This window comes from Trichechus manatus, unplaced genomic scaffold (assembly GCF_000243295.1).
Source record: "Trichechus manatus latirostris isolate Lorelei unplaced genomic scaffold, TriManLat1.0 scaffold00136, whole genome shotgun sequence".
NCBI classification, from domain to species: domain Eukaryota; kingdom Metazoa; phylum Chordata; class Mammalia; order Sirenia; family Trichechidae; genus Trichechus; species Trichechus manatus.
The window spans coordinates 5269985-5295933 of NW_004444072.1; the positions used below are offsets into that span (position 1 = coordinate 5269985).

The following is a 25949-nucleotide window of genomic DNA, read 5'->3' on the forward strand; positions in this document are numbered from 1 at the left end:
TTTTCACCAAAAAAAAAAAAAAAAAGGATGGGAAGTTAGAGGGTTGACATGTTGTGGGGTTGTTAACCAATGCCATGAAACAATATGTGTACTACTGTTTCATGAGGAACAATTTGTTCTGTAAGCCTTCACCTAAAGTACAATTAAAAAAAATAAAGGAAAAAAAGAAGGAAATATAAAAAAGAAAAAAAAAAGAAAGAAACTGAGCACAGAAAAATGAAATGACCTTTGGAGCAGGGAAGCCATGTCTGGGGCAGAGCAAGAAACAGTATTATAGGGATTCTATGAAGGGCCACTACCTTAGCCTTCACTGCCCACTGCCCTGCCCCTCCATCATCACCTCAGTTGTCTTGTCACATCTTCTCTCTTGCTTATTGTTGGTCCACAAGATTGAATGACCCTAGTCAAGAGTTTGGTGGTCTTAAGATGGTTTTGGCCAGACTATTTCTTCCCCCTTTCCAAGGATCTTTAAGGGGAGCAGACCAGGTGATTTGCTCTGTTTCCTGTCAACCTGTTTGTGCAAATGAGGGAAACAGCAAGTAAAGTAGCTGAGAGAGACTTCTGATCCACTTCCATCCATGCTGATCCAAAATAGAAAAAAAAATGCTTTTCTTGAGGATCACAGCTGAGCTCCACATAAAGTTCTACTGAAGACCCTATAACTTCAAAACAACAAGGTCGGAGGCCTTCCATTAAAATTGAAATTTTCTTTATCCCTAAGAGCATGCCATCAAATACAACTACAAGTGAAAGGTTAATTAAAATCAAGATGCAAAACTAGTAAAAATGCTTTTCACACAGCTCCTTACCCTACCGTTAAAAAGACCAAGAGAAAGGGGACAGGGGAATTAATTAATTAAAACTAGGAAAGTAGAGCAGGTAAATGCTGGAGAGAGAAAAAATCGGGAGACTTCTAACATGTGAATAAATAATAGCAAAATCTGCAAAGACTTCAGCTTCAAAAAGAAGTAAATCTCTAGGGCATTTAACTTTGTTCATATGAGAACTCCAGCATGAATGATGTACCTCTGAAGGTCTTTGCAATCTGTACTAATGTGCATTATCCTCTGATTCAGTCAGAGTCCAAGGGAAATGGCAGCATCAAGAAGAGACTCCCATCCATTGTGGAAGATGAAGATGAAGAAGAGGAGAGGGAAGAAGAGGAGACTGCCTCCCTCTCCCCCATCTGCACAAGGGGCCCCTCCTCTTCACGTAACAAGAAGGCAGGAAGCAATAAAAGTTATCTGGGTTTAAGCTTGAAGCAGCTGGCCTCTGGAACAGTGCCGTTTCACTCACCTATCAGAGTCTCTAGTTCAAATTCCCCAAAAACCAAACAGGAAACTGACCCTCCTAACCACAGTAAAAGGAAAGAGAAGAACTTCAAATTACAACTTTCAACTCTGAATAGTGCTGGACCCCCAGACCTCAGTCCCAGGTAAGAGTTCACCTCATATCATTCTTCCCAGGTGATTGTGGCAGCCTTTTATTCAGTCAAGTACTTGACTAGTAAATTACTCAGCCTTCTGGGCCTTTCTACTGCAGGAGTTCCTGATCAACCTGGATTTTTTTAGTTTCCTTGAATTTTGTGTGTAGTTTTTTAAGTGTATGTACAGATGTGTGTACAGTATGGGAACAAGTAACTTTAGCAATATTTCTCAAAAGAGTCCATTAAATACTCAGAATTCCTTTTCTACTTCCTTCACCCATTTAGTCTGCCCATTATTTTAAATGTATATTTCTACATTGTAATTTTATAATTTATAATGAAAGAGATGAAACCAAGTCCATCACTGTTACCCCTCAATGTCTGACCTTACCAGTAGTTTCATGGAGCAACAAGTTGAAATTATCCAGGAAATGAATTAACGATTTCTATCTTCCATACTCTTTGTGTCATTGTGGGTGACTGAAGCTTAGTTTTATTTCCGGCCTCTTTAGTAGATAATGTCTGATAACAGGGCATTGCTCTATCTTTTAATTTAAAAGATATCCACTTTGGGATCTACTAACGGTCATTGACAGGGTGAAAAATCTTGACTTAGAAAATGTGCAAGGGGCAAGCTATGGTTCACAGAAGCAATAGCCACAGTAAAAATCACATAACAGCAGAATCATAAATAGAAGCAAGAAGAAAAAACATTTAGTGCTTTCTGTGTTCTGTGCATTTGGCTAGGTAATTTCACTTTCATTATTGCATTTGGTCTTCTCAGGAATTCTACAAAGTAGTTCATATTATCCCTACTGTGAAGTTATAAGAAGCGAAATTTAAAGATTAAATATTTTTATCTGAGAGGTACTAAATGCTGAAAGCTGGGTTCAAATTCCATTTTTCTATTTGTAAGGCAAGTGATATACTATATATTTAATTATTTATTTGAATAATACAACTTATCCATTAGAGAGAATATTAAGAATTTAAAAAATAAGAAAAAATAGGTTTAGTGAAAAGTAGGCATACATTAAATGATCAGGAATTCAGTTAAAGATGATTAACTTGAACACATTCCTTATCTCTTTTCTTCTAAGTTTTTACTAAAAAGGAAAAAAATACATTTTTAAATAGGAAAATGTCAGAGCTGGAAAAAGGAAAGTTTATGTATAATATGATCCCACATTTATAGAAAGAACATATATTATTTTCTATGTAGAAAAATATTTTAAGGACATCAACCAAAATGTTAATAGTAATGGTGGATTGCAGATGATTTTTACTGTCTGACTTTTGTACCTTTATGTTGAAATTTTCTACAGTGGACTTGTATTATTTTTTTAATAAGGAATAGGTTAGACACTATCAAGGAAAAGAAGACTAGCTAAAGTCCTAAGAGTAATTTAACTATAATTCTTCATTTCTCACATTCAGAGTTTTGTCCAAGTCCAGAATGGAGCTGTCATCAGAATTATTTTCTGTAATGCTGTAATCATTCCTTAAAACATTTTCCTCCTGGGTTTGGTAGTGGTGTAATGCGAATTTAAGTAAGAAGACTTCTGTATCTTAAGGTTTTGAATCTGAAAATAAATAAGAGTAAATTCTATAGCAATGTTGTCCAAAGAAACATAATGAGAGCCAAAATTGTGAGCCAAATATATCTTTTTAAATTTTCTAGTAGCCAAATTAAAATATTTAAAAATCAGATGAAATTAATTGTATAATATATTTTACTTGACCCAATATGCCAAAATATTATTATTTCAAGGGTAATTAATATAAAAAAAATAATGAAATAATTTATATTCTTTTTTCTTTTTTTACTAAGTCTTCAAAATCCAGAGTGTATTTTATACTTAACAGCAAAGCTCAGTTTGCACTAGCTACATCTCAAGTGCTCAACAGACATATAAAGCTAATGGTTACCATATTGGATAGCACAGCTCTAAAGTATCTAAAATTTAGAACTTAGCACAGTATTTAAAAGGAAAAGCCTTCTAGAAATACTGGGACCCATGAATTTAAATGCGCAATCAAACATTTTCCTTTATTTTAAACAGAATTGTTGATGGAATTGAAGATGGAAACAGCAGTGAAGAAAGCCAGACTTTCGACTTTGGCTCTGAACGAATCAGACCAGAGCCCAGAATTTCCCCTCCTCTCGGAGGTGAGCTCTATATTAAATCTTCTCTCAAGAGGCAATATTTCCTTTCAACTTGTAATGTTTGGCATTGGCATTGTTTTGCTTTCCCATTCTCAGAATATCCTCCATGAGATAGAACTTTACCAATGACGTGAAATAATTAGACTTGAGTCTGTGCTGTTTCCAAGTTATTAAGATATCATTTGTTATTGTTCCCCTGCCCAAGCTAGATGCCCTGCTATTTAACAGCCAAGGTCAATGATGTGTCAGGAGACTCAAATTTCTGCCATTCATCAGAGTAACCATGTTTTCCTATTATAAATACAGACTAATCCACAAAAACAACATTACCCAGAGGAAATGCTGTATTGGTTGTGCACTGTAGGAACATTAGTTATATTTAACCAATTTATTTGGTGAGAAATTATTTACTTGCAGATCGTCAGAGGATAAAGAACTTCAGAAGGATGTGAGCAGGTTAGAAATGATGGAGAACTGTATGAAGCACTGACGTCTAGTAGACATTCAGTGAAAGTAAGGGTACCCTCAAAACCAGCCCCAGGCGCCTCCTCTCTCTTTCAGTCTTGAGTTCAATGTTCATAAAAAGGAATCCGTTAACACAATAAGGGCCAGAAATGACAACAACGAAAAAATCCTCTAAAGACAGACCTGTATCTGATGAAGAGAGAATATAAACAAATGTTAAATAAGCAATTCAAAACAATTACCAGCCAGCTACCAAATGCAAAGCTAGCAACCCCCTGCCCACCTTTTCCTCTTCCTGCTCAACTCAGATCTTCTTGTCAGGATCTCCTGTCAATCAGTGAGTTCCTCTAGGGACAAAACCAAGGCTAACAATGACTTTAGAACGTACAGTTCTGTGGGTAGGTCACTGTGTGGTTAGAATACCAGTATTCCATCTCAGTCAGCAACTTTCTTCTCAGTGGACATCATCTTCTGGGGAAACAGAGGGTCCTTGTAAGACTCCTTTATTGGAGGGAGCGGGAGGGAAGATGGGGGTAGGTGGAATACAGAAGTAATTCAACAATACTGATTTGTTAATTCAATGGACCTACATGCATTGATACTCTCTGTTTGAGGCAAAGGATATAGAAATCAGAGTCATAGATATGAAAGTTGGTGGTGGATTTCAATTGGAAGTTTTCCCTGTTAGCTTACCTGGAAACAAGGCAGAGAGCCTCACCATGTTCATTCACCTATTTCAGCTTCCAACAACCCTTACATTCCTCTTCTCCCTTACTTCCACATAGACCCCAAAATTATCCATTCAAGCAACAAATTTCCTTGATTCTACCTCATAAATATCTCTCAGTTCCATCCACAGCTTTCCATCCTTACTGCTATCACCCTTTTCCTAGTTACAGCCATTGCTTGGCTGGATTACTACCAAAGTCTCTTCTTTGGCCTCACACTGTTCTCCATATATGTGTGTGTATATGTATATATATATACACACTATCAAATCTTTTCCACTTCCACTCCAACTAGCACTAACCCATTTGTACTTATGTCCCTGCCAGAAATAAATGTATTTGAAGGAATAAGGTAGAGGAGTCCCTAGGTGGCACTAAGAGTTAAGCACTCGACTACTAGCCAAAAGGTTGGCGGTTCGAACCCACCCAGAGGCACCTCAGAAGACAGGCCTGGCAATCTGCTTCTGAAAGGTTGCAGCCTTGAGAACTCTATGGAGTAGTTCTACTCTGCACACATGAGCTCTCCATGAGTCAGAATCAACTTGACAGCAATTAACAACGAGGTAGAGGAGAAGTGGAAAAGAGGAAAAACTAGGGAATGGGAAAAATATCACCTTTTATGGTGACACTGGAGGAGACAGTGGAGGCAGTGGAGATTAGTACCTGAAACAGAAGTGGGAAGAAAATGCTCTCACGGGCACAGGAGTCAGTGTTTAGAAAGCAAAGAGAAGAAGAAAAGAACATCCCTTTTCTGTCTATGGCTTGAGCACTCACTGTGATACCTTCTGAAAAATGGCCAGAGAAGACAAAATGTGCCATCTTGGAACATGGTAGTGATTGTGGTCAGGGGAAGGGGAGATTTGTCATGGACACATCCAATCAATGTGGTCATAGTCATCACCATGATGTGTGCCTAGTTCCACAGATATATTGGGTGCTGTCCAGAGGAGTACAAGAAGGTGTCCAGTCCCAGTGAGACAGAGCCCACAGTGCCCAATGTCAGGAAGGAATAAGGGTAGTAGCTTAGCTTCCCTCTCAGCTCCAACTGCACTAATCTTCAATGTGAGGTCTGTTGCTAAGGGAGTCATCTATGTGTGTGTCACTTTTCAGAGCCGGAGGTTGGAGCTGCTGTTCTCTTCGTCAAAGCAGAGGAGACCAAGCAGCAGATTAACAAACTCAACAGTGAGGTATGGAGCTTCCTCTTTCTCTGGAGGGGTAAAAGGAGTTATAAATCCTAGCCACCAGCAGACGCAGTATAATATACTGATTACTAGCATGCATTCAGGCGTCAAACCACAGGAACGAATCCCCACTGAACCTCGTATTAGTTGTATGAGCTTTGACAAGTCATTTAGCCTCTCTACACTCCATTTTTCCATGTGTAAGAAGGGGATAATAATATTGCCTACCTTATGGCCCATTGTGAAAATTAATTGAGAAAATCTAGGTAAAGAATTTGGCATAAATCAAGCATTAAATGGTTGTTTATTATTATACTTAGTGTCATAAATAATTGGTACTTTTCACATTTTTCCCCTCATTTAATTTTTAATGGATTAAATCATCAGTCCATAGATGAATGCTATTGCTCACAGCAATCAAATAGCCTGAATTCTGTTTCTTTATCTGATACATATTTGCTGTATAACCTTGATCAGGTCACTTTAGCTCTCTGGATCTTACTACCTATCCATGTAAAATAAGATAATTTATTTTTCATAACAACTTTATGAAAGTATATTTTACATAGCATAAAGTTTACCATTTCAGGTGTACAATTGAATGCTTTTTAGTAACTTTATGGAATGGTTCAACCATCATTATAAATCAGTTTTAGAATATTTTATATCTCCCCAGTAAGTTCTCTCATGACCGTTTACAGTTAATCCCCATTCCCTCCCCAGCCCCAGGCAACCACTAATCTACTTTCTGTCTCTATAAATTTGTTTTTTATGGACATTTTACATAGATAGAGGAATAAAGTAATTTCTTGATCACTGATTTGAGTTCTCCTCCCCAACATAAAAATGACTTGGGTGCAAATAGTTTATTTGGAAGGTGATCAAGAAAGCACAAAGAAGAGAAATCAGAGAGAAAAACGGAAGTAAAAAACAATATGCTAATGAGAGAGTTACCTTCATGGACAACTGGGGCTCAGTCCTGCTGCAGACCTTTGAGAGACTGTGTGGGTGACAGTTGTCCCACCAAGGGGCAAGGAAAGTGGAGCTGAGGTGCCTAACAGCAGAGGAGGCTAGAAAGATTTTCCAGCAGGAATATTCAGGAATATCGGGGCCTTTTTGGTGACCTTCAGGGTATACCTAGGCCAAGGGTATGTGGACAGGCACAGACAGTGCAACAGAATACCCTTCTAGGACTAAAGTTTTAGATTATCTGATTACTTCTTAGAGGAAAATGTAACCATGCAATGGCATTAGTGAGATCTGAGAAAAATGAAATTCATATAATCAGTTTCCAAATATCTGTAATATCCACCAGACTGAGCTCAGAACAACAAGATGGTGCCCAGTTACCATCACCAACTGCTCTAGCAGGGCTCACAGTAGAGGGTCCCAGACAGAGCAGGAGAAAAATATAGAACAAAATTCAAATTCACACAGGCACAAAAAAAGACCAGGCTTGCTGGTCTGACACAGACTAGAGAAACCTCAAAAGTATGGCCCTCGGACACAATTTTAAATCAGTACTCCTAAGGTTTACCCTTGAACCAAAGATTAGACAGATCTATAGGGCCAACAGGAGCCCTGGTGGCACAGTGGTTAAGAGCTCAGCTGCTAACCAAAATGTCGACGGTTGGAATCCACCAGCCACTCCTGGGAAAGCCTATAGGGCAGTTCTACTCTGTCCTATAGGGTCACTGTGAATCAGAATTGACTCAACAGCAATGGGTTTGGTTATTTTTTTTTATAGGGCCAACAATAACACACATGAGGATTGTGCTTCATAGTTCAAACAGAAAAAAATGTGGGGTGGGGGAACAAATATCTGTAATAACAGAGGGCTCTGCAGCTTGTCATAACATCCACAGATTTTCCTTAAACCTGTGTTTCTCCACCTGAGTGAAGATTTATGTTTTATTGCCTTCTCTGCTACACCTACACCCTCTGGGGAAGTGTTGCTAACAAGAAGTAAGAGGACCAAAGGGCACGCTAACAAGACAAAAAAGGAAAAATTAGATGATCCACTATCTGGATTCTAAGTCCTTAAATTGTACACTGGATCATCCAAATGGCCTCTTGTTAAAGTACACCAAAAAAAAGAAAAGAAAAAATACCTGTCGAAGGACTGGTTGTTAACCCTCTACTGAAAAATTTCTCTGTAGATATTTTTCTTAGCTAAAAAGGCACATTAATACCATTTGAATTCTTTCCCCCTACATTTGGAAAGATCATTTAATGGGTTTAATAACTGACCAATATCTTAGCTTGAGTATTAGAGTTAGTGATTCTTCTGAAAAGAATGTATTTATATCTTCACCTTTTGCAGATAATTTTTACAAGTTAAGTCTGTAAATCCACATACTATATAGTTTTTCCTTGACAATGTGGGCCAGCGGTAGATGCCTTAAGACAGGTAGCCACTTAAAAAACAAACTATTTCCCCACAGTCATTCTGTATTCACATTTGCTTTTCCAGCAAAATGACATAAATCTTTTTATCTTGTCATACATTGAAATAAAAAGGATAAGATCAATGATCCAATTATCCTTCCCTAAAGAATTAGTTTTTCCTTATAGAATAAAATCTGATTACAGTTGAAGCTTAAGTAGAAAAATCTTATCCTTTACACATAATTTATAGTCTTGACCCTTTGCTTTGTGTAATGCGGTAAAACCCACTAAGGCAAGCAAAATGAAAGTACAAATTGTCTTGAAACTATAAAATTATCCCCCTTCTAACCTATTTGTTTTTTCCTCATATCTCCTACAAAATAATTTTGCTGTGTTGTTGTGTGCCGTTAACTTGAATCCGACTGGTAGCGACCCTATAGGACAGAACAGAACTACCCTATAGGATTTCCTAGACTGTAATATTTACAGGAACTGATTTCCAGGTCTTTTCTCCTGTGGAGCCGCTGGTGGGTTTCATCCATTGACCTTTCAATTAGCATTCAAGAGCTTAACCATTACGCTACCAGGGCTTCCTTATTTAAAGTCCAAGCCTAGCGTTTTCATTTCACCTATGTCCTCCGACTCAGAGGTGTGATCATTTATTGCTCTATTTTTTGTTTATTCTGTTCTTTGTTAGTAGCAAGCAAGAGAGGAACTGATGATAAGTGTGGGATATACTGCATGATAATAGTATTTCCCAAATATATCTGAGGCAGGTTGTGCAGAGTGGGGAGCATTGTGTAAAGCATAGAGAGCACTGAATCCTCATTCTGATATTTGCTCAAAGATTTACAGTATAAAAAATATATATATTCATTGATGTGTAGATTACATAATCAGCTGGCTTAATACAGAACAAAGATCAGAAAGGAATAATATTGCTAATAACCTACATTCACAGAACAGTTAAGAGACTTTAAAAGATGTAGGGCAGCTGCTAATATTAGAACGTTTCTGACAACATTGCCGTTGCTTTACAGCAGAGAAAGAAATAGTGGGAAGCTAAGGAAATTCTTTGAAAATAGCAACAAAAATGTCACTGTGGGGGTCATGGGCTGCGTAAGTCAAATGCTCCACTTCTGAAATGGTTTGTAGGTAAGGGCGCGAGTGCCTTCTCATTTCTGAAATCTGGCTGACCCAGAAAGACATTGCACAGAGCCAACCAGGAGAACCTGCCTGCTTTGCCGCAGTAGGCATAAAACTCTACTGGAGAAAGGGAATAAGCTTCGGAGAGAGATGGAAATTTAGACCCCTATTCATATGACTGGAGCCCTGGTGGTACAGTGATTAAGAGCTCAGCTGCTAACCAAAAGGTTGGCAATTCGAATCCACCAGTCACTCCTTGGAAACTATATGAGGAAGTTCTACTCTGTCCTATAGGGTCGCTATGAGTTGGAATCCACTCGACCGCAATGGATTTTTTTGGGTTATTCGTACAAATTAACTATGTAACTTCAGCAAGGTGTTTAACTTTCCTAAGCTCAGATTTCTCCTCTATGACATGGTAATAATAAATTCAGAAATACAGGATCGTTGTGAGGTCTTTATACCATATGTAAAGCTCTGAGTGTGATGCTCAAAAAATGCTTGTTCCCTCCTCTTACGAGGCTGTACTTTCTCTTCACCAAAGGGTAACTCTTATATTATCGATCTCTCAGTAAATAACAGTGCCCAGTACAGAGTGATAAGGGGAGAGGGAATTAGTCAATATTTATGGAATAAAATAAAAATAAATGGGCTTAAGAAGAACATATTTGGTCACGACAATGACTACTTTCACAAGTCTTTCTTTTAGCTGTGAAGATATACACTGTGAAATTAGAATAGAATATATTAGGGCAGATTATTTATAATGTACTTCCAAACACCTTATATTAGCTAAATAGTTTGATGCAATTGTGCCACTGTATTTATTTAAAGAACACTCATTCCGTAAGACTGGTCAATTTAAGGATGAATAGACCCAGTGTGTCAGTGTAACAAGGCTAAATCATTGCCTGGTATAATACTAAACATGTAAATGGCAAAATGATGGTAACAATTGGGCAGAAAAGAACCTACCAAGTTTAATGGAAACATAATCATAGAAATATCTACATTTTCAAATGAGAGAATGCAGGTGGCTTGCCAAATCACCGCTGCTCACCAAAGTGCACTTTGGCTCGAATGCTCTGATTGCTGTGTTGTAGCACTTTGTTTTGCATGAACATGAAGAGCCATAGCTCATGTTAGGCAACTTCAGCCCAGCTTGACTTAAATATATCGGGGAGTATGACATGTGTAACATGCCTAAACAAAAAACCAGTTCTGCAGAAATGTAACAACTTATACTGATTGTTTTTAGAGAAAAGTCTGACCCCCATACTATTTATTAACTGTTTTTTAGAAAACAACTGTATTGAGATATAATTCATATAACATACAATTCACACTTAAAGTGTACAATTAATGGATTTTATTATATTCACAGTTGTGCATCCATCACCAGAATCAATTTTAGACATTTTATTGCTCCAAAAAGAAACCCTGTACTCACTAGCTGTCACTTCCCCGTTCACCCTTCTTCCAACCCCTGGCAACCACTAATCAACTTTCTGTCTTTATAGACTTGCCTACTCTGGACATTTCATGTAAAAGGAATCATACACTATGTGGTCCTTTGTGACTGGCTCCTTTCTCTTAGTATAATGTTCTCAAGGTTCACCCATGTTGTAGCTTGCATTAGTACTTCAGTACTTTTTATTGCCAAATGATATTCAGTTTCCTTGATAAGTCACATTTTGTTTATCCATTCATCAGTTAATGGGCATTTGGCTTGTCATCACCTTTTGGCTATTGTGAATAATGCCGCTATGAATATTCATGTACAAGTTTTTCTCTTGGGTATATACCTAGAAATGGAATTGCTAAGTCACATGGTTAACTCTGGAAACCCTGGTGGTCTAGTAGTTAAGAGTACGGCTGCTAACCAAAAGGTTGGCAGTTCAAATCCACCACGTGCTCCTTGGAAATCCTAGGGGGGCAGTTCTCCTCTGTCCTATAGGGTCACAATGAGTTGGAATCAATTTGACAGCAATGGGTTTGGTATTTTTTGGTTTATGGTAACTATGTTTTATCATTTGAGGAACTGTTTCCAAAGCAGTAGCAGCATTTTGCATTCCCAGCAGCAGTGCATGAGGGTTCCAGTTTCTCCACTTCCTTGCCAACAATTTTTATTTGTATGTTATGTCTTTCAGATTACAACCATACTAGTAGGTGTTCAGTGTTATCTTATTGTGGTTTTGATTTACATTTGCCTGATGGCAAATAAATGAGCCCTGGTGATGCAGTGGTTAAAGCGACAGACTGCTAGATGGAAGGTCGACAGTTCGAAACCACCAGCTCAGCGGGAGAAAGATGTAGCAGTCTGCTTCCATAGAGATTTACAGCCTGAGAAACCCTATGGTCACTATGAGTCAGAACTGACTCAACGGCAGTGGGTGGGAAGGTAAATAATGTTGAGCATCTTTTCATGTGCTTATTGGCCATTTGTATATTTTCTTGGGAGAAGTGTCTGCTCACATCTTTTACTTAATTTTCAATTGTGTTGTTTGTCTTACTCGTCACTTGTAAGAGTTCTTTACATATTCTAGATAAAAGATCCTTATCAGCTATACGATCTGCAAAAATTTTCTTCCATACCGTGGGTTGTCTTTTCACTTTCTTCATGGTATCTTTTGAAGCACAAAAGACTTTAATTTTGATGAAGTCCAGTATATCTATTTTGTCTTTTGTTGCTTGTACTTTTGGTGTCACATCTAAGAATCCACTGTTAAGTACCAAGTCCCGATGGTTTCTTCTAAGGGTTTCATAGTTTTATTTCTTACACTTAGATCCTTGATCCATTTTGAGTCGATTTTCATATATGGTGTGAGATATAGTTCCAGCTTGCTTGCTTGCTTGCTTTCCTTCCTTCTTTCTTTCCTTTTTTCCTTCTCTCTTTCTCTCTTTATTTTGTGTGGAATTCCAGTTGTCCCAGCACCATTAGCATCCTTGTCAAAAATCAATTGACTGCAGATGTATGGGTTATTTCTGGACTCTCAATTCTATTCCATTAACCTATATGTCTATCTTTATACAACTACTACACTGTCTTGATTACTGTTGGTTTGTAATAAGTTTTTGAAGTGAGGAAATGTGAACCCTCCAATGTTGTTGTTCTTTTTCAAGGTTGTTTTAGCTATTGTCCATCCCTTGAAGTTCCATATGGATTGTAGGATTAGCTTATCAATTTCTACAAAGAATTCAGCTATATTTTGATAGATAATGCATTGAATCTGAAAATCAATATGAGGAGTATTTCCATTTTAACAGTATTAAGTCTTCTAATCCATGAACATAGAATGTCTTTCCATTTATTTAAAAACAAAACCTGTTGCTATCGACTTGATTCTTAGGTCTTCTTTAATTTCAACAATGTTTTGTAGTTTTCAGGGTAAACTTTACACTTTTGTTAAATTTAATCCTAGGTATTTTATTCTTTTGGAAAGTATTATATATGGAATTGTTTTCTTAATTTCGTTTTCTGTTTGCTTATTGCTACAATTGTTTTTTGTATATTGATTTTGTATCCTTAACATTGTTCACTTATTAGTTCTAATAATTTTTTAGTGAAATTCCTTCGAATTTTCTATATACAAGAACATGCTGTCTGCAAATATAATTTTACTTCTTTCTTCTAATCTGGATTCCTTTTAGTTCTTTATCTTGCCTAATTGTTATGGCTAGAACCCACTCTACAATGCTGAATAAAAGTGGTTAGAGCAGACATCCTTGTCTGGGTCTTGATGTCAGAGAGAAAACATTCAATCTTCCACCACGATGTATGATGTTAGCTGTATTTTCAAAGATCCCCTTTATCAGTTTGAGGAAGTTCCTGTACATTCCTGCTTTGTCATTATGATAAAGGGATGTTGAATTTTATAAGATGCTTTTCTGTCTACTGAGATGATCATGTGGTTTTTTGTTCTTTATTCTGTTGATATGGAACATTAATCAATTTTTGAGTGTTAAACTAACCTTACATTCCTAAGATAAATCCCACTTGGTCATGATATATTATCTTTTAAAAATATATTGCTGAATTTGATTTGCAAGTATTTTGCTGAGGATTTTTGTGTTTATATTCACAAAAGATACTGATCTGTAGTTTTCTTTTGTGATATGTTTGGCTTTGGTATCAGGGTAACACACTGGTCTCATAGAATGAGTGAGTTGGAAAGTGTTGCTTCCTTTTCTGTTTTTTGGCAGAGTTTGTATAGAATTGGTATAAATTCTTCTTCAAATGTTTTGTATAATTCACTAGACAGGTAGGACCTGTCTGGTCCTGAACTTTTTCTCTTCTTTTTAACCAATTCATATATTTCACTTGCTGTAGATCTACTTAGATTTTCTATTGCTTTTTAAATCAGTTTTGGTAGTTTGTGTCCTTGTAGGATTTTGTCCATTAAGTTATCTAATTTGTTGGCATAACAGTTGTTCATAGTATTTATTCCCTTATGGTTCTTTTTATTTTGTAAGGTTGGTAGTAACATAACCTCTTTCATTCCTAATTTTAGTAACTTGAGTCTTTTCTCTTTTAATCTTGCTCAATCTAGCTAAAATTTTGCCAATTTTGTTGATTTTTTTTTAAAAAACCAACTTTTGGTTTTGTTGATTTTCTCTATTGTTTTTCTATTCTCTATTTTATATATTTCTATTCTAATCCTCATTATTTCCTTTCTTCTGCTTGCTTTGGGTTTAGTTTGCTCTTATTTTTCCAATGTCTTATGGGTTTAGTTTGCTCTTATTTTTCCAATGTCTTATGGTGGAAGTTTAGGTTGTTGAGTTGAGATCTTTCTTCTTTAATAATGTGGGTTTTCATAGCTGTACATTTTCCTCTGAGCACTGCTTCAGCTTTATCCCATACATTTTGGTGTTCATGACTTTATTTTCCTTCATCTCAAAGTATTTTATAATTTCCCTTATGATTTCTTCTTTGACTCATTGATTGTTTATTGATGTATTGTTTAATGTTCACATATTTGTGAATTTTCCAAAATACTTCCTGTTATTAATTTCTAATTTCACTCTATTATGATTGGAGAACATACTTTGTATGATTTCAGTCCTTTTAAAGTTATTACCAAAAAAACCCATTGCTGTTGAGTCGATTCTAACTCATAGCGACCCCATAGGACAGAGTAGAACTGCTCCACAGGATTTCCAAGGTAGATTTGAACTGTCGACTTCTTTGTTAGCAGCCGTAGCTCTTGGTAATGGCCTAGCATTCTGTTTATACTAAAGAATCTTCCATGGGTGTTTGAGAGCATGTGTATTCTGCTGTTATTGGGTGGAGTATGCTATAGATAGATGTCTGTTATGTCTAGTTTGTGTAAAATGTTCAAATCTTCTACTTTTTTGTTGTTCTAACTGTTCTATCTATCATGAAAGTCATGTTATGGTTTCCAGCTATGATCGTTGAAAATGTACTTCTCCTTTCAGTTCTGACAGTTTTACTTCATGTATTTGGGGCTCTATTGTTAGGTGCATATACATAACTGATTATAATTATCATAAATTCCTGATGGATTGACCGTTCTAGCCTTATAAAATGTCCCTTTTTATCTATAGTAACATTTTTTCCTGTTTTAAGGTCTATTTTGTCTGATATTAGTATAGCCATTCCAGCTTTCTTATGGTTGCTGTTTACATGATAAATCTTTTTCCACCCTTTTACTTTCAACCTACTTGTGTCTTTTTCCACTCTTTTACTTTTAATCTACTTGTATCTTTGACACTAAAGTTTATTTGCTATTGACAGCATATAGTTGAAGCTTGTCTGTTTGTTTTTATGCAGTCTGTCCTCTGCCTTTTTTTAGTCCATTCAAATTTAACGTTATTTTTAATAGTCTTTAATTTTACTTTTTGTTTTCTATTTGTCTCACGTCTATTTCCACATACCAATGTGAGCTCCTTATATTATTACATATTATTTTTGAGATATGTTCAAAACACAGTGTTTATTTAATAAGGACAGGATTGCATAGAATATGGGGTACATATTCCCCCATTTACTTTATATGATTTCAAAAATATGGGTGGCACAAATGGTTAAGTGTTCTACTACTACCGAAAGGTTGGCAGTTCAACCCACTCAGAGGCACCTTGGAAAATGGGCTTGGAAATCCGCTTCCAAAAGGTCACAGCCTTGAAAATTCTATGGAGCAATTCTACTCTGCACACACAGGCTTGCCATGAGTCAGATCCACTTGACTGCAACTAACAACAGCATAATACTTGAACGTTTTGTGCTTTTCCAGGCTATTTAAAATAAAAATACTTGGGGAATAATTCCTCTGTGGTTAAATACATTTGGTATATTTTGCTTAATAAGTAATTCGTATTCTTAGAGATTCATATTGGTCATTAGCATGCCAAAGATCTATGAATTCTGCAGTAAAAAAAAATTACCTTATCTTTAGCCTGCATTAACCAAATGCATTTGCTTATGGATCACATTAGTGACAAAATAACTATTAGCATTTTGTTTCCCACTAGTATTTTCTTGGAAGTATACTTGGGAAGCACTGGGCTAAGGAAGCAGCCTTTTTCAGATGTTATCTAAAATTCTTATCTTCCTTCTTTGGCTTATGCTGTTCAGAGTCCCTGATGGGTTTGGCTCTACATTTTTATGTCAGGATTTGTTCACTTTCTTATTTTAGGGCCCTTATTGATATTCCCAGAAAATTCCTGATTTTTCCTTTTGCAACTACTTAAAGTTCACTTCAAGTACAGTCTTTACCAACTGATTTTTGTAGAGATTTGTACCATTCCATATGTTGCCCAAATAGTTAAACAACAGCTTTTATTATTTACCCTCTAAATGGCTTCTGTTTGTTGGTTCAGTGGCTTTCTTTCCAGTTTAAGTCATCTTGCCTGTTTCAATATCTCAACTACTTTGGTGGGAATAATTCCTTCCTAATTGGGTCTAAATTTAAAAAGGGGGGGAGATGGCTATGGCAAGAACCCCTATGGTTCTCTGTTTGGTACAGAATTAAACATTTTCTTGTATTCCAGTACTTCTGTTTTACACCTTGGGGCTGAATATATCGTAAGTTATATGCACATGTGATGCAAACCAAAGTTTGAGAAAGGCCACTTCTAGTCCTCATGTCCACCACTTTGCTGGGATACTCACTGAGTAATATGGAATCTTTAATTTGACACATTAGCACAACTATAAGAGATGTGAGAAGCCCACGCATATAAATGTGGCCTCTAGCATTTTAGAGACGGAGCTCTTGTTACTACTGAGACCTACAGAAAGGTGTCTTGTTTTCAGAAATGATTGTGTTTTTATTACATTGCACAATTGGTTCATAGAGTATATTCTTTATAAATAGCTATTCCAGTCATGTTCTTACATCCACTATTTTCCTAAGTCTTTACAGGTGATTATTTTATACAGTCACTAAGACCTCAGAGTTCAAATTTCATTTTGTAACGTCAAGGTCTTTTAAATGTTCTTTGCTCATTTCCTTCCTCCACAAAAAAGTCTAGTAACATTTTCTGAAATATTAAAATATCCCCCGTGCTCAGATAGGCACTGTTATAGTCAGTGTTTTCTTTTTGTTATTGTGTGACGTTGAGTCAATTCTGACTCATAGCAACCCTACAGAACAGAGTAGAACTCTGCCCCATAGGGATTCCAAGGCAGTAATCTTCACAGAAGCAGACTGCCACATGTTTATCCCGCAGTCACTGATGGGTTTAAACCACTGACCTTTTGGTTAGCAGCCAAGCGCTTAACCATTTTACCACCAGGGCTCCTTCATAGTCAGTATCGGGTAAGTTGTACTGAGGTAACAATCTCCAAATTCTAGTGGTTTAAAAGTTGATTTCTTATTCAAGAGAAATGCCTACCACAATGCAGAGGAGGGGGCTCCACTATCTGGAATGTTGCTGATTGGCTGTGTCTCATTTGAAGAGGGGAGCACAGATAATTTGTTAGCTCAGAAGATATGCATATCATTTCTGTTCACAGTTCAATAACCTGCGGTCATTCCATGGCTACAATTAATTTCAAGGGCAGGAAGTATAATTTTCTGTGTACTCAGGAGAAATGGAGATAAGATACTAGCAAACACTACTAATATCTACAACAGTACCCAAAAGTTAATAGGGAAATTCTGTCTCCTATTTTGTTCAAAGTTGAATGCCAAAACATCCCAAATTAAATGTATCACACAGTATCCAAGTAAACAAATACAGATAATAAGATGCCTTCTGCTGGAAAACAGAGATAGAGAGCATCTCAGTTGTTGTCTAAGCTATACTTGAGAAAACTAGTTAGATAAGTTTTAAATGTGTGTCACTAAATCAGTACAATCTCCTTGAGATGGAATGGGAATAAGAGAGGTTGGTCTTTAATTAAGATTTGCTTTACTACTTTTTCAAAATGGCTCTGAAAATTCAGGCTTCTACTGCTAATTCACGTAAGGAAAGCAATATCTTATGGTAAAGTTCATTTCTTAGTCCTCTGAATTAATACTGTCATTAAGGAAGGTGCCAGACCTTGCTGTATCGGTCTTTCTCACTGGGGTGTTGACTGCTCTAACAGTAGTAAAGAAAAGTCTCTGCATTAATTCAAAAAAGCCCATCATCTACCCTTTCTGTCATTTTTTTTTCTTTTTGGACATTGATTTGTAGTAGTTAAAAATGAGTCATTCAAATTTATAATAATCATAAAGTGTAAAAAATGTATAAAAAAGTGTTCTTTTCATTTTTAAGTATGCAATATATTTGGGTCTTTTTTTTGAAAATTAAAAAACAGGACATGATCATTGTAAAATAAATAACACAACTCAGAAGATTAAGGTTAAAGTAAAAAGGGTCCACCAGTCCCACTCAACAGAGATGTCAGCATATATATGTTTTTCATCTACTCATATAAATATATGTCAAGTAAGATAATTACTCTTTTCAATACTTGGATCACTGTATAGCTACAGGTATATATAGAGAGAGGTAGAGACAGGTATATAGAAATATTTTCAAAAATGTGATTCTACTGTACATACTGTATAATTTTTTCTTTTTAAACCATGAACTATTTTAAACATAAATAAATGACATAATAACAGAGATATAAATAACTGTCATCCACATTTAGCAAGAATATGTTGCCATGTTTCAGATGTCGTGTTTTCAAGAATTAAAAATTCTTATTCTCTAAAGGTCTTCTTCCCTATTTCATGAAGTGATAAAACTCAATAAAGAGTTAGAGAAAGAAATTCAAGAATAAAATTAAAAATGAAAAGAAGAATATTTTAGAAATTAAAACTAAACTAGAAGAGACACAAAAACAAATAATGCCTCCTGGGAAATAGAAGGTTGAAAAGAGGAAAATTTAAGCAGCTAATCTAAATGAAGAAATATATTTAAAAATATTTGAAAGAAAGTAATAAATATTGAATATAAAGAAGACCAAATATACAAAAAAAGAGGACGTGTCTGAAGAAGAACGCCAATTAAAGGAACCAAGCAAATATTAAAACCTATAATTCAAGAAAACTCCTAAAATTAAAAATAATAATTGAAATTACATATTCTAGTAAAATTACTAGATTTTAAAGTAAAGAAAAAATTCTTTGGGCATCTAGGCAAAAAAGATCTTATAAGGTTCTTATAAAGGGAACAAACTAGGCCATCATTAAATTTTTTGACAGCAACATTTTATGCAAGAAGAAGATGATGTAACATATAGTTAAGATAATTAAGGAATATATAAATATATGTAAGATATTTAAGGAAATAAAATGTGAACCAAGGATTTTATATCCAGCAAAACTGACCATTGGCTATCAAACTGTTATCAACATGCAAGAACTCTGGGAATATTATTCTCATAAAAATGTCCTAAAGAATGAATTAGAGAACAAGCTTCAGACAGCCAAAATAACTAGAAAGACACTGTCAGAAGGACAAGTGATGAGCATTAAATACGTACTTACTAAAGGACCAAGTCTAAGTGAGGGTTAAAGGGGAGAGAGTAAGTTGGCAATGACCATATGCTCTGACAGTGTAAATACAACAGAACCTTCAAAAATGAGATGGGAAGAGAAAGACAATAGAATATTTCCAAAAAAGAAAACACTTCAACTGTTTTCAATAATCATAATTTGTAGTGATAGTATTGGTTTGTTTTACCAAGATCATTACATGTGTAATGTGGGATAAAGCAAATTAGTAATTAGGCAATATTCTAATTCTTCGTCCTCTGTATCCTGAATAACCATAATTCACAGTGTGGAAGAAAGGAGGTACAAATACAATGTAGAAAAGGTTAAGTAAAGCTTTGCAGTCCTGAAGTGGAATTAATAAATACTAGTATGAACCTGTGTGGTATTATATACATGTATATATGTCTAAGCTCTTTCAACAGAAAAGGGGTAAAAGCAACGACAAATAGCAGTGAGTGTTCATAGCGCCCAGATTATGGTCTTGGAATACCATTCTCCACAAAAAGAAACCAGGGTTTCTTGGAGAAATGACTGATTCCACCTCTGGTACAGAAAAATAAATACATGATGAGCCTGGAGCACCTTATTACACAGACAACAAGAAAGCTATCAAACACGTCCAGGTGATGTCAGAAGAGCTCAGGAGACAACATGAAGAGTTTCCCATTGGCCAAAAGTAGAATAATTTGAGCTTTAATAAATATTAGAAATGCAATGGATTGAAACCCATAAAATATGTCCAAATTCATGAATCTCATAATATTTTCGACAAATTGGTCACTTTCAGAGGATGACAGAGACACAATTCATTATATTTAAAAACGATTTTTTTAAAAGGGAAAATGAAAGTTTTTTCCTGTCTTCCTATACTAACTGGGGAAACCAAATAGCCAATGAGGGAAGCATCATTGTAACATTATTTCAGCTAGACAAACGGATAGATGGAGTTAGAATATCACCATTTGGCAATCCCCAAGGAATTAATAGATGCTGACTGCTAACATCAAAAACCATTTGCTCCCTGAAAGAACACAACTCCACCTAGAGACTTGCCAAAGGAATGGAAAAAAAAAGTTAAGCCCTTACTGAAATAACAGTAGGTGAGGAGTTAACCAAAGTGACTAGTTCCATAAGAATCAGGACCAATGATCTAACTATGGTTCATGGACAAGCAACATTGGTCTCAACTGGGAGCTTGTTAAAAATGCAGCATCCCAGGCCCTCCCTAGACCCGCTGAATCAGAATACACATTTTATTAAAATCCCCAGATGATTCATATGCACATTAAAGTTTAAGGAGCACTGCTGTATACAGCTGGGATTCTGAGAGGGCATAGACTTTTGCTTGGTGTTTGCTGACAGTAATGAAGCTCCATTAGCCAGAGAGAGGTTCAGCTACTAATCAAACTTTGTCACAGCAACCAGGAAAATAGATGAGGAAAGCAGTCAAAGGGTTGATAAATAATGGATTGCCATTGTATAGCTAAAGTAATAAAGTTGTGTCCAAAGACCTAAGCTTGCAGAAATTCAGTGAAGCCACTGAAGTGATCACTTTTGAGGACTATAATTGGTCATTTTGTACTGGTAATGCTGTACTTGTAGTTCTTCTTTTATTATAATTTAAGATGCATCAGCTACACCTGCAAAAGGAAAACCCTTGGTGTTATTCCTGGGTGACCCTGCATGGGCCACTTTACCCTCCACATTCTAGTCCCTCCAGCTGTAGACAAAGATTTACAACTTTCGTTAATGATCAGATTGAGATCCTCATTTGGATGAAATTTATGCAAGTGCCGAATATGATTATTATTTTAGCTGACAGATAAAAAAAGACTGCCACTTGTTTTTGAATACTTTATGAAGCAAAAGACACAAGGATGAAATTATGCCGATCGTCTTTTTTGTTTTGCCTGCTTAAGGAGTTTGATTGAACTTGTCTGAATCTCATGATAAATATGCAGCATAACAAAGGATTAAATGAAAGACCACTTAATTACCTGAATCAGAGCTTGTAAAAATGTATATGCGTTCATGGCATGGGGAGAGGATTGGTGTAATTATTACCCCGGAATTTAGGAAAATTGTGTCTAGCAGGAAAATGTGTACATGTTTGGCAAAAATTGAGTGACAGGTCAAGAACTCTTCAAGCTAAGAAGATTATGTCAACAGATGCATTTCCCATCTGCTCAGTGAATGCACAGAAATGGAAATCACATTTTTTTCTCTATCAACTGAAGTTCCAGTTATACTCAAAGCCCATGAATCACACCATACTAATAGCCAAAACTGGGAAATGTAAAATATGAATAAGAGGAAAGGACGGTATTCTCTGTGTGAAACTGAAAGTATTGTCAAGGACTCAGTTTCTTTTTTTGTTATGAAACTCACACTCCTGCTCCCAAAGCACAATCCAAAGGACACACCAGAACAGCAAATCTGTATTTGCACCAAAACGCCCCTCGTCCAGCTCTAAAGATCACCAGCACCACCATGAATAAATTGTTTAAACTATGTGACAATACAGTATTTTGAAATCTCCCTATTAAGGGATGGGGACTGCTCTGAGCCAACCAGAACATATGAAACTTCCTTACCTGCTATAGAGGTATAGCGCCACTTAACTTCTGTGTTTGCCGTGGTATTTAGAGGAGATTGGTGGAAGTGAGTTATTTAAGTTCAATTGCAAATAACAGAAGCTCACACTAAAAAATTAACCATGCAATTTATTAATTTATTCATTTATCAACAAATATTTATGAAGTGCCTACTAGATGGCAGGATCTGTGCAGTGGCTGATGCCACCATAAGGAACAATAAAGACTTGCAGCACCCACACCTCCAGACCCACGCTGGTTCTTATTCAATTCTAGTCAACACCAGGCTGCACATCCTAGTATTTTGGCTCACATGTTCTTTGTAGAGAATCTCAAACCATTTGCCTGCAATTGCTCAACACTTACACTATAAATACTGGACCTTAATCAACATTTTTCGATGGTTCTAATTATTACTGTTACTACTATTTGCTAACTGCAGAGATTCATGCAAGGCAATGCTAAAAATTGGCCTCGGTTTCTTCCACTATTAACTATGTAAAAGTATTAACAGGAATGGTGTATCTCACCAAGCTGAGGCAGAGGAGGATTTACAGATCATTCTGGTTTTCTCTTTTCTTTTGGGCTAACAGTTTCCTGGATTAGTTCTCCCTACCATGCACAAGTTCACAACTAAGCTTAGAAGCTGTAATACATTATCATAGCTAGCCGCCTGGGATTCTGATAGAATATCAGTTATATGGAGGCTAAACTTTTAAAGCCATTATATTATGTAATCCTCACAACATTGCCCTTGGGAAAACATTATGCAGAGGAAAGTGAGCAGTAACACTACATCAATGGAGCTAATTATACATGAGAGGAGAAAGCCAGATATTCTAGCTATGTAGGACGACAATGACTATTTCTAAACCAACAGAAGTTCTGAGGAAACCTGGATGTGGTAGAAATAGAAAAGTTGCAGTAATTAGTGCTTCCCTTCTTAGAGGCATGGGAAGATCATATGTGGATCATCATGGACAGTTGGCAAGTCTGTTGTCACACGGGAGCCGCTATTCATGGCAGGAGGTGCTGCTCAACAAGAGCAAATGCACTGTCTGCAAATCTGCTAAATACCTAATGATTTGCATGGTTAATGCATGATACTGGGAGAACAGAGAAGGGAAGAATCTTTAGGGGTTCCAGTTTTGGATAGAAAACTGAACCACTTGGAAGCACAGATGGTGTTTTCATCACTTCTTCTTTCTAACAGTTGGGACTATAGAAGGGAGAGTAAAATCTTGGATATGAACAATTGGCTATGCAGATGGTGACAGTGAACTTGTTTGGGATTTTGGGGCAACAGCTTTAAATTCCAGGCTGATGGACTCTTATCCATAGAAAGAGGAGGTGGAGGAAGAGAATAGGAGGAAGAAAAAAAGAAAATGTAACTTAATATAGAAGTAGGAGAAGAATGTGTATTGTTATGTTTTCTTTATCCATTATCTTTTTTTTTTTTAAGTAGAAAAATTTGGAAGGCCACATCTAAAATAGCTACCCATGTAGCAACCAGGGATGGAAAAACATTTGCCAAATTTCAGCTGAAGAAAACTCTGATAACTTAATTGAATTCGTCACTTGGCACTAATAAATGTAGTTATGAGACATGGGGATCAGTAAATAGGGGAAATTACCCAGAGAATTAAAACTACCCATGGACATCTACTTTATTCTGGGACAAGTAGCAAAGCAGTAAGATAAGTGAAGTCTAGCAGAAGTCTTGACCAAAGGAGATCCATTTCTACAATTACGAAGGAAACACAATAAGAGAGAAGAGATTCTTAGCTATGAAAACGCCACCTGCTCTTGGAAACTAGGGAGTACTCAAGGATTTGGTTTAGGAAATTTATATATAAAACTTTAACAGTCATAATACCTACTCTTAATATAATTACTTAGAACAAAGAGGGTTAGTTACAGATTTTCCAATATAATTTTATAACAGGCAGCTTTCCCCTAGGATATTTATGATAAAATCATAGATAAAATCAGGTCAACATCGAAGGCCATGTGAAAACCAAGAAGTGCTTCCAAATTGCAGACATGGCATTCATTTACACGTTCAAGATTTACTGAGTACCTGTTGTGTTCTAGGTCCTAGGTCCAGGAGATACTGAGATAAATAATACAATTTCTAGTCTCAAGAAACTCGTAGCCTAGTTGGGCACCAGCAGTTTTATATGATGCAAGACAATCAGGACTTATACTACTATGTGAGTATCGGTAGGAGATCAGGGAAAAGCTCTGTAGAGAAGATTTTAGAAGATGTTCGAATGGAGAGAAGAAACTTAACAGGCAGAGGCAAAGAAAAAGGATCCCCAGTCAGGGAACCGCATGTTCAAGAACATGACACGTGAATCTCACTGCATTTGATGATGGGAAAATGCAGGAAATGGGACCACTAAACAATTAGGTGGGGCTGTGAAGGGCTTTGTAATACCTGTTCAAAAAGAGACTGTATTTTCTAATATGAGCGACAGAAACATTTAAAGATTTTAAGCAGTCATTGAGGTAAGTGGGAAAACTTGGGTTCATTTGATCGGAATGAATTTTCTTTTGTTTTCATTGCGCTTTGTTTTTGCAGTACATACTCTGGTTTTAAATCATAGCCTGAAGCCGTATCTCTTTAAGTGGACAGAGTCCTGCTCACAAATAGCCAGAACAACCTTTTTTAGCAAATGTCTGAGCCTTACCATCTTTGAAAGTAGAAACACATTCTGTGCCTTCTGTCTTTGATGAAGACCAAGGTCTTTCCTGTTTTAGAATGGATTTTATCAGCAAGCCCAGCAGGAAGCAGTAAACAAAGGTGCAGTAAAACTGATCTTCCAGACACCCACTTTACATTTTTTGTGGCAATATGTTGTCACCTTCTGTGACACCAGGGTCTCCACCTCCAGGAGACGCTGTCTCTCCTTGTGACAGCTGGCTTTGTCCTTGTAAAGGGAGAGTTCCCTTACCTAACGGGGATTACTTCCCTCACGTAACTTCAATAAGGTGCAGGGTGTGTCTCCTGAGACACAGTGACGGAAATCTTCCCTAACATAAATTTATCATCACCCTCTAGCGCTAAAGAAAGCTTCCCTATTTCCTTGAGTCCTTTGTACCTTTCACTTCAAGCTAGTAATTTTGTTTTCTGAAAATGTTAATGCTTGTTTACATTCCTGGATCCAGTTAAGACTCTGGATTCCCATTCAGAGGTCATGGCCTCAAACTTGTAGCAAATGCACAGTAAAAGCTAGATGTCAAGAATGTGGCTGGGCAAAGAGGTATTTCAATCATGGAAAAATGCCTGTTTATTTTGAAAACTAGGAAAATGCTTCACCAGAAATATGCCTGTGTTAACATTTTCACCGGTTCTAGACTTTCCTTTCTTGCAAACCATTTTTTTTTTTTTTTTGTATTGATATAGTTTATTATGGAGTCCCTGAATGGTGCAATGGTTAACATGCTTGGCTGTTAACCAAAAGGTTGGAGGTTCAAGTCCACCCAGAAGTGCACTGGAAGAAAGGCCTGGTGATTCTTAAAAACCAGCCATTGAAAAACCTATGGAGCACAGTTCTACTCTAAAACACACGGGCCTGCCATGAGTCAGTGTCAACTCGATGACAACTGGTTTTTTGTTTTTTTTTTTTTTTGGTTTGTTTGTTTTTTTAATAATTTGTTATGAAGCAATTTTCCTGTGTATCAATCATTCTCCAATTTAGAGATGATACTATTTACTTATATGATGTTCAGTTAACATTCCAGGCAGCTTTTACCCATGAAGCTACCATTTAGATCATCAGTGCTCTTCAAATGTTCTAAGCACCCTAGTAAAACTTTCTCAACTCTCTTTAAGCAGTATCTCCTTTTCCATGTGATAATATATTACTGCAGAAAGACCAAAGACTATCACTCA

General features: G+C 36.5%; 1 protein-coding gene across 1 annotated transcript in view; it reads left to right on the forward strand.

The window, feature by feature from the left end:
* KCNH8 (potassium voltage-gated channel subfamily H member 8) overlaps positions 1 to 25949 on the forward strand; it is a 448825-nt gene that overhangs the window by 418462 nt on the left and 4414 nt on the right. The window contains exons 13-15 of the mRNA XM_004385286.1: positions 1077 to 1435; positions 3490 to 3596; positions 5897 to 5973. Coding sequence (XP_004385343.1) covers positions 1077 to 1435; positions 3490 to 3596; positions 5897 to 5973 — 543 coding nt within the window. The remainder of the gene's footprint in view (positions 1 to 1076; positions 1436 to 3489; positions 3597 to 5896; positions 5974 to 25949) is intronic.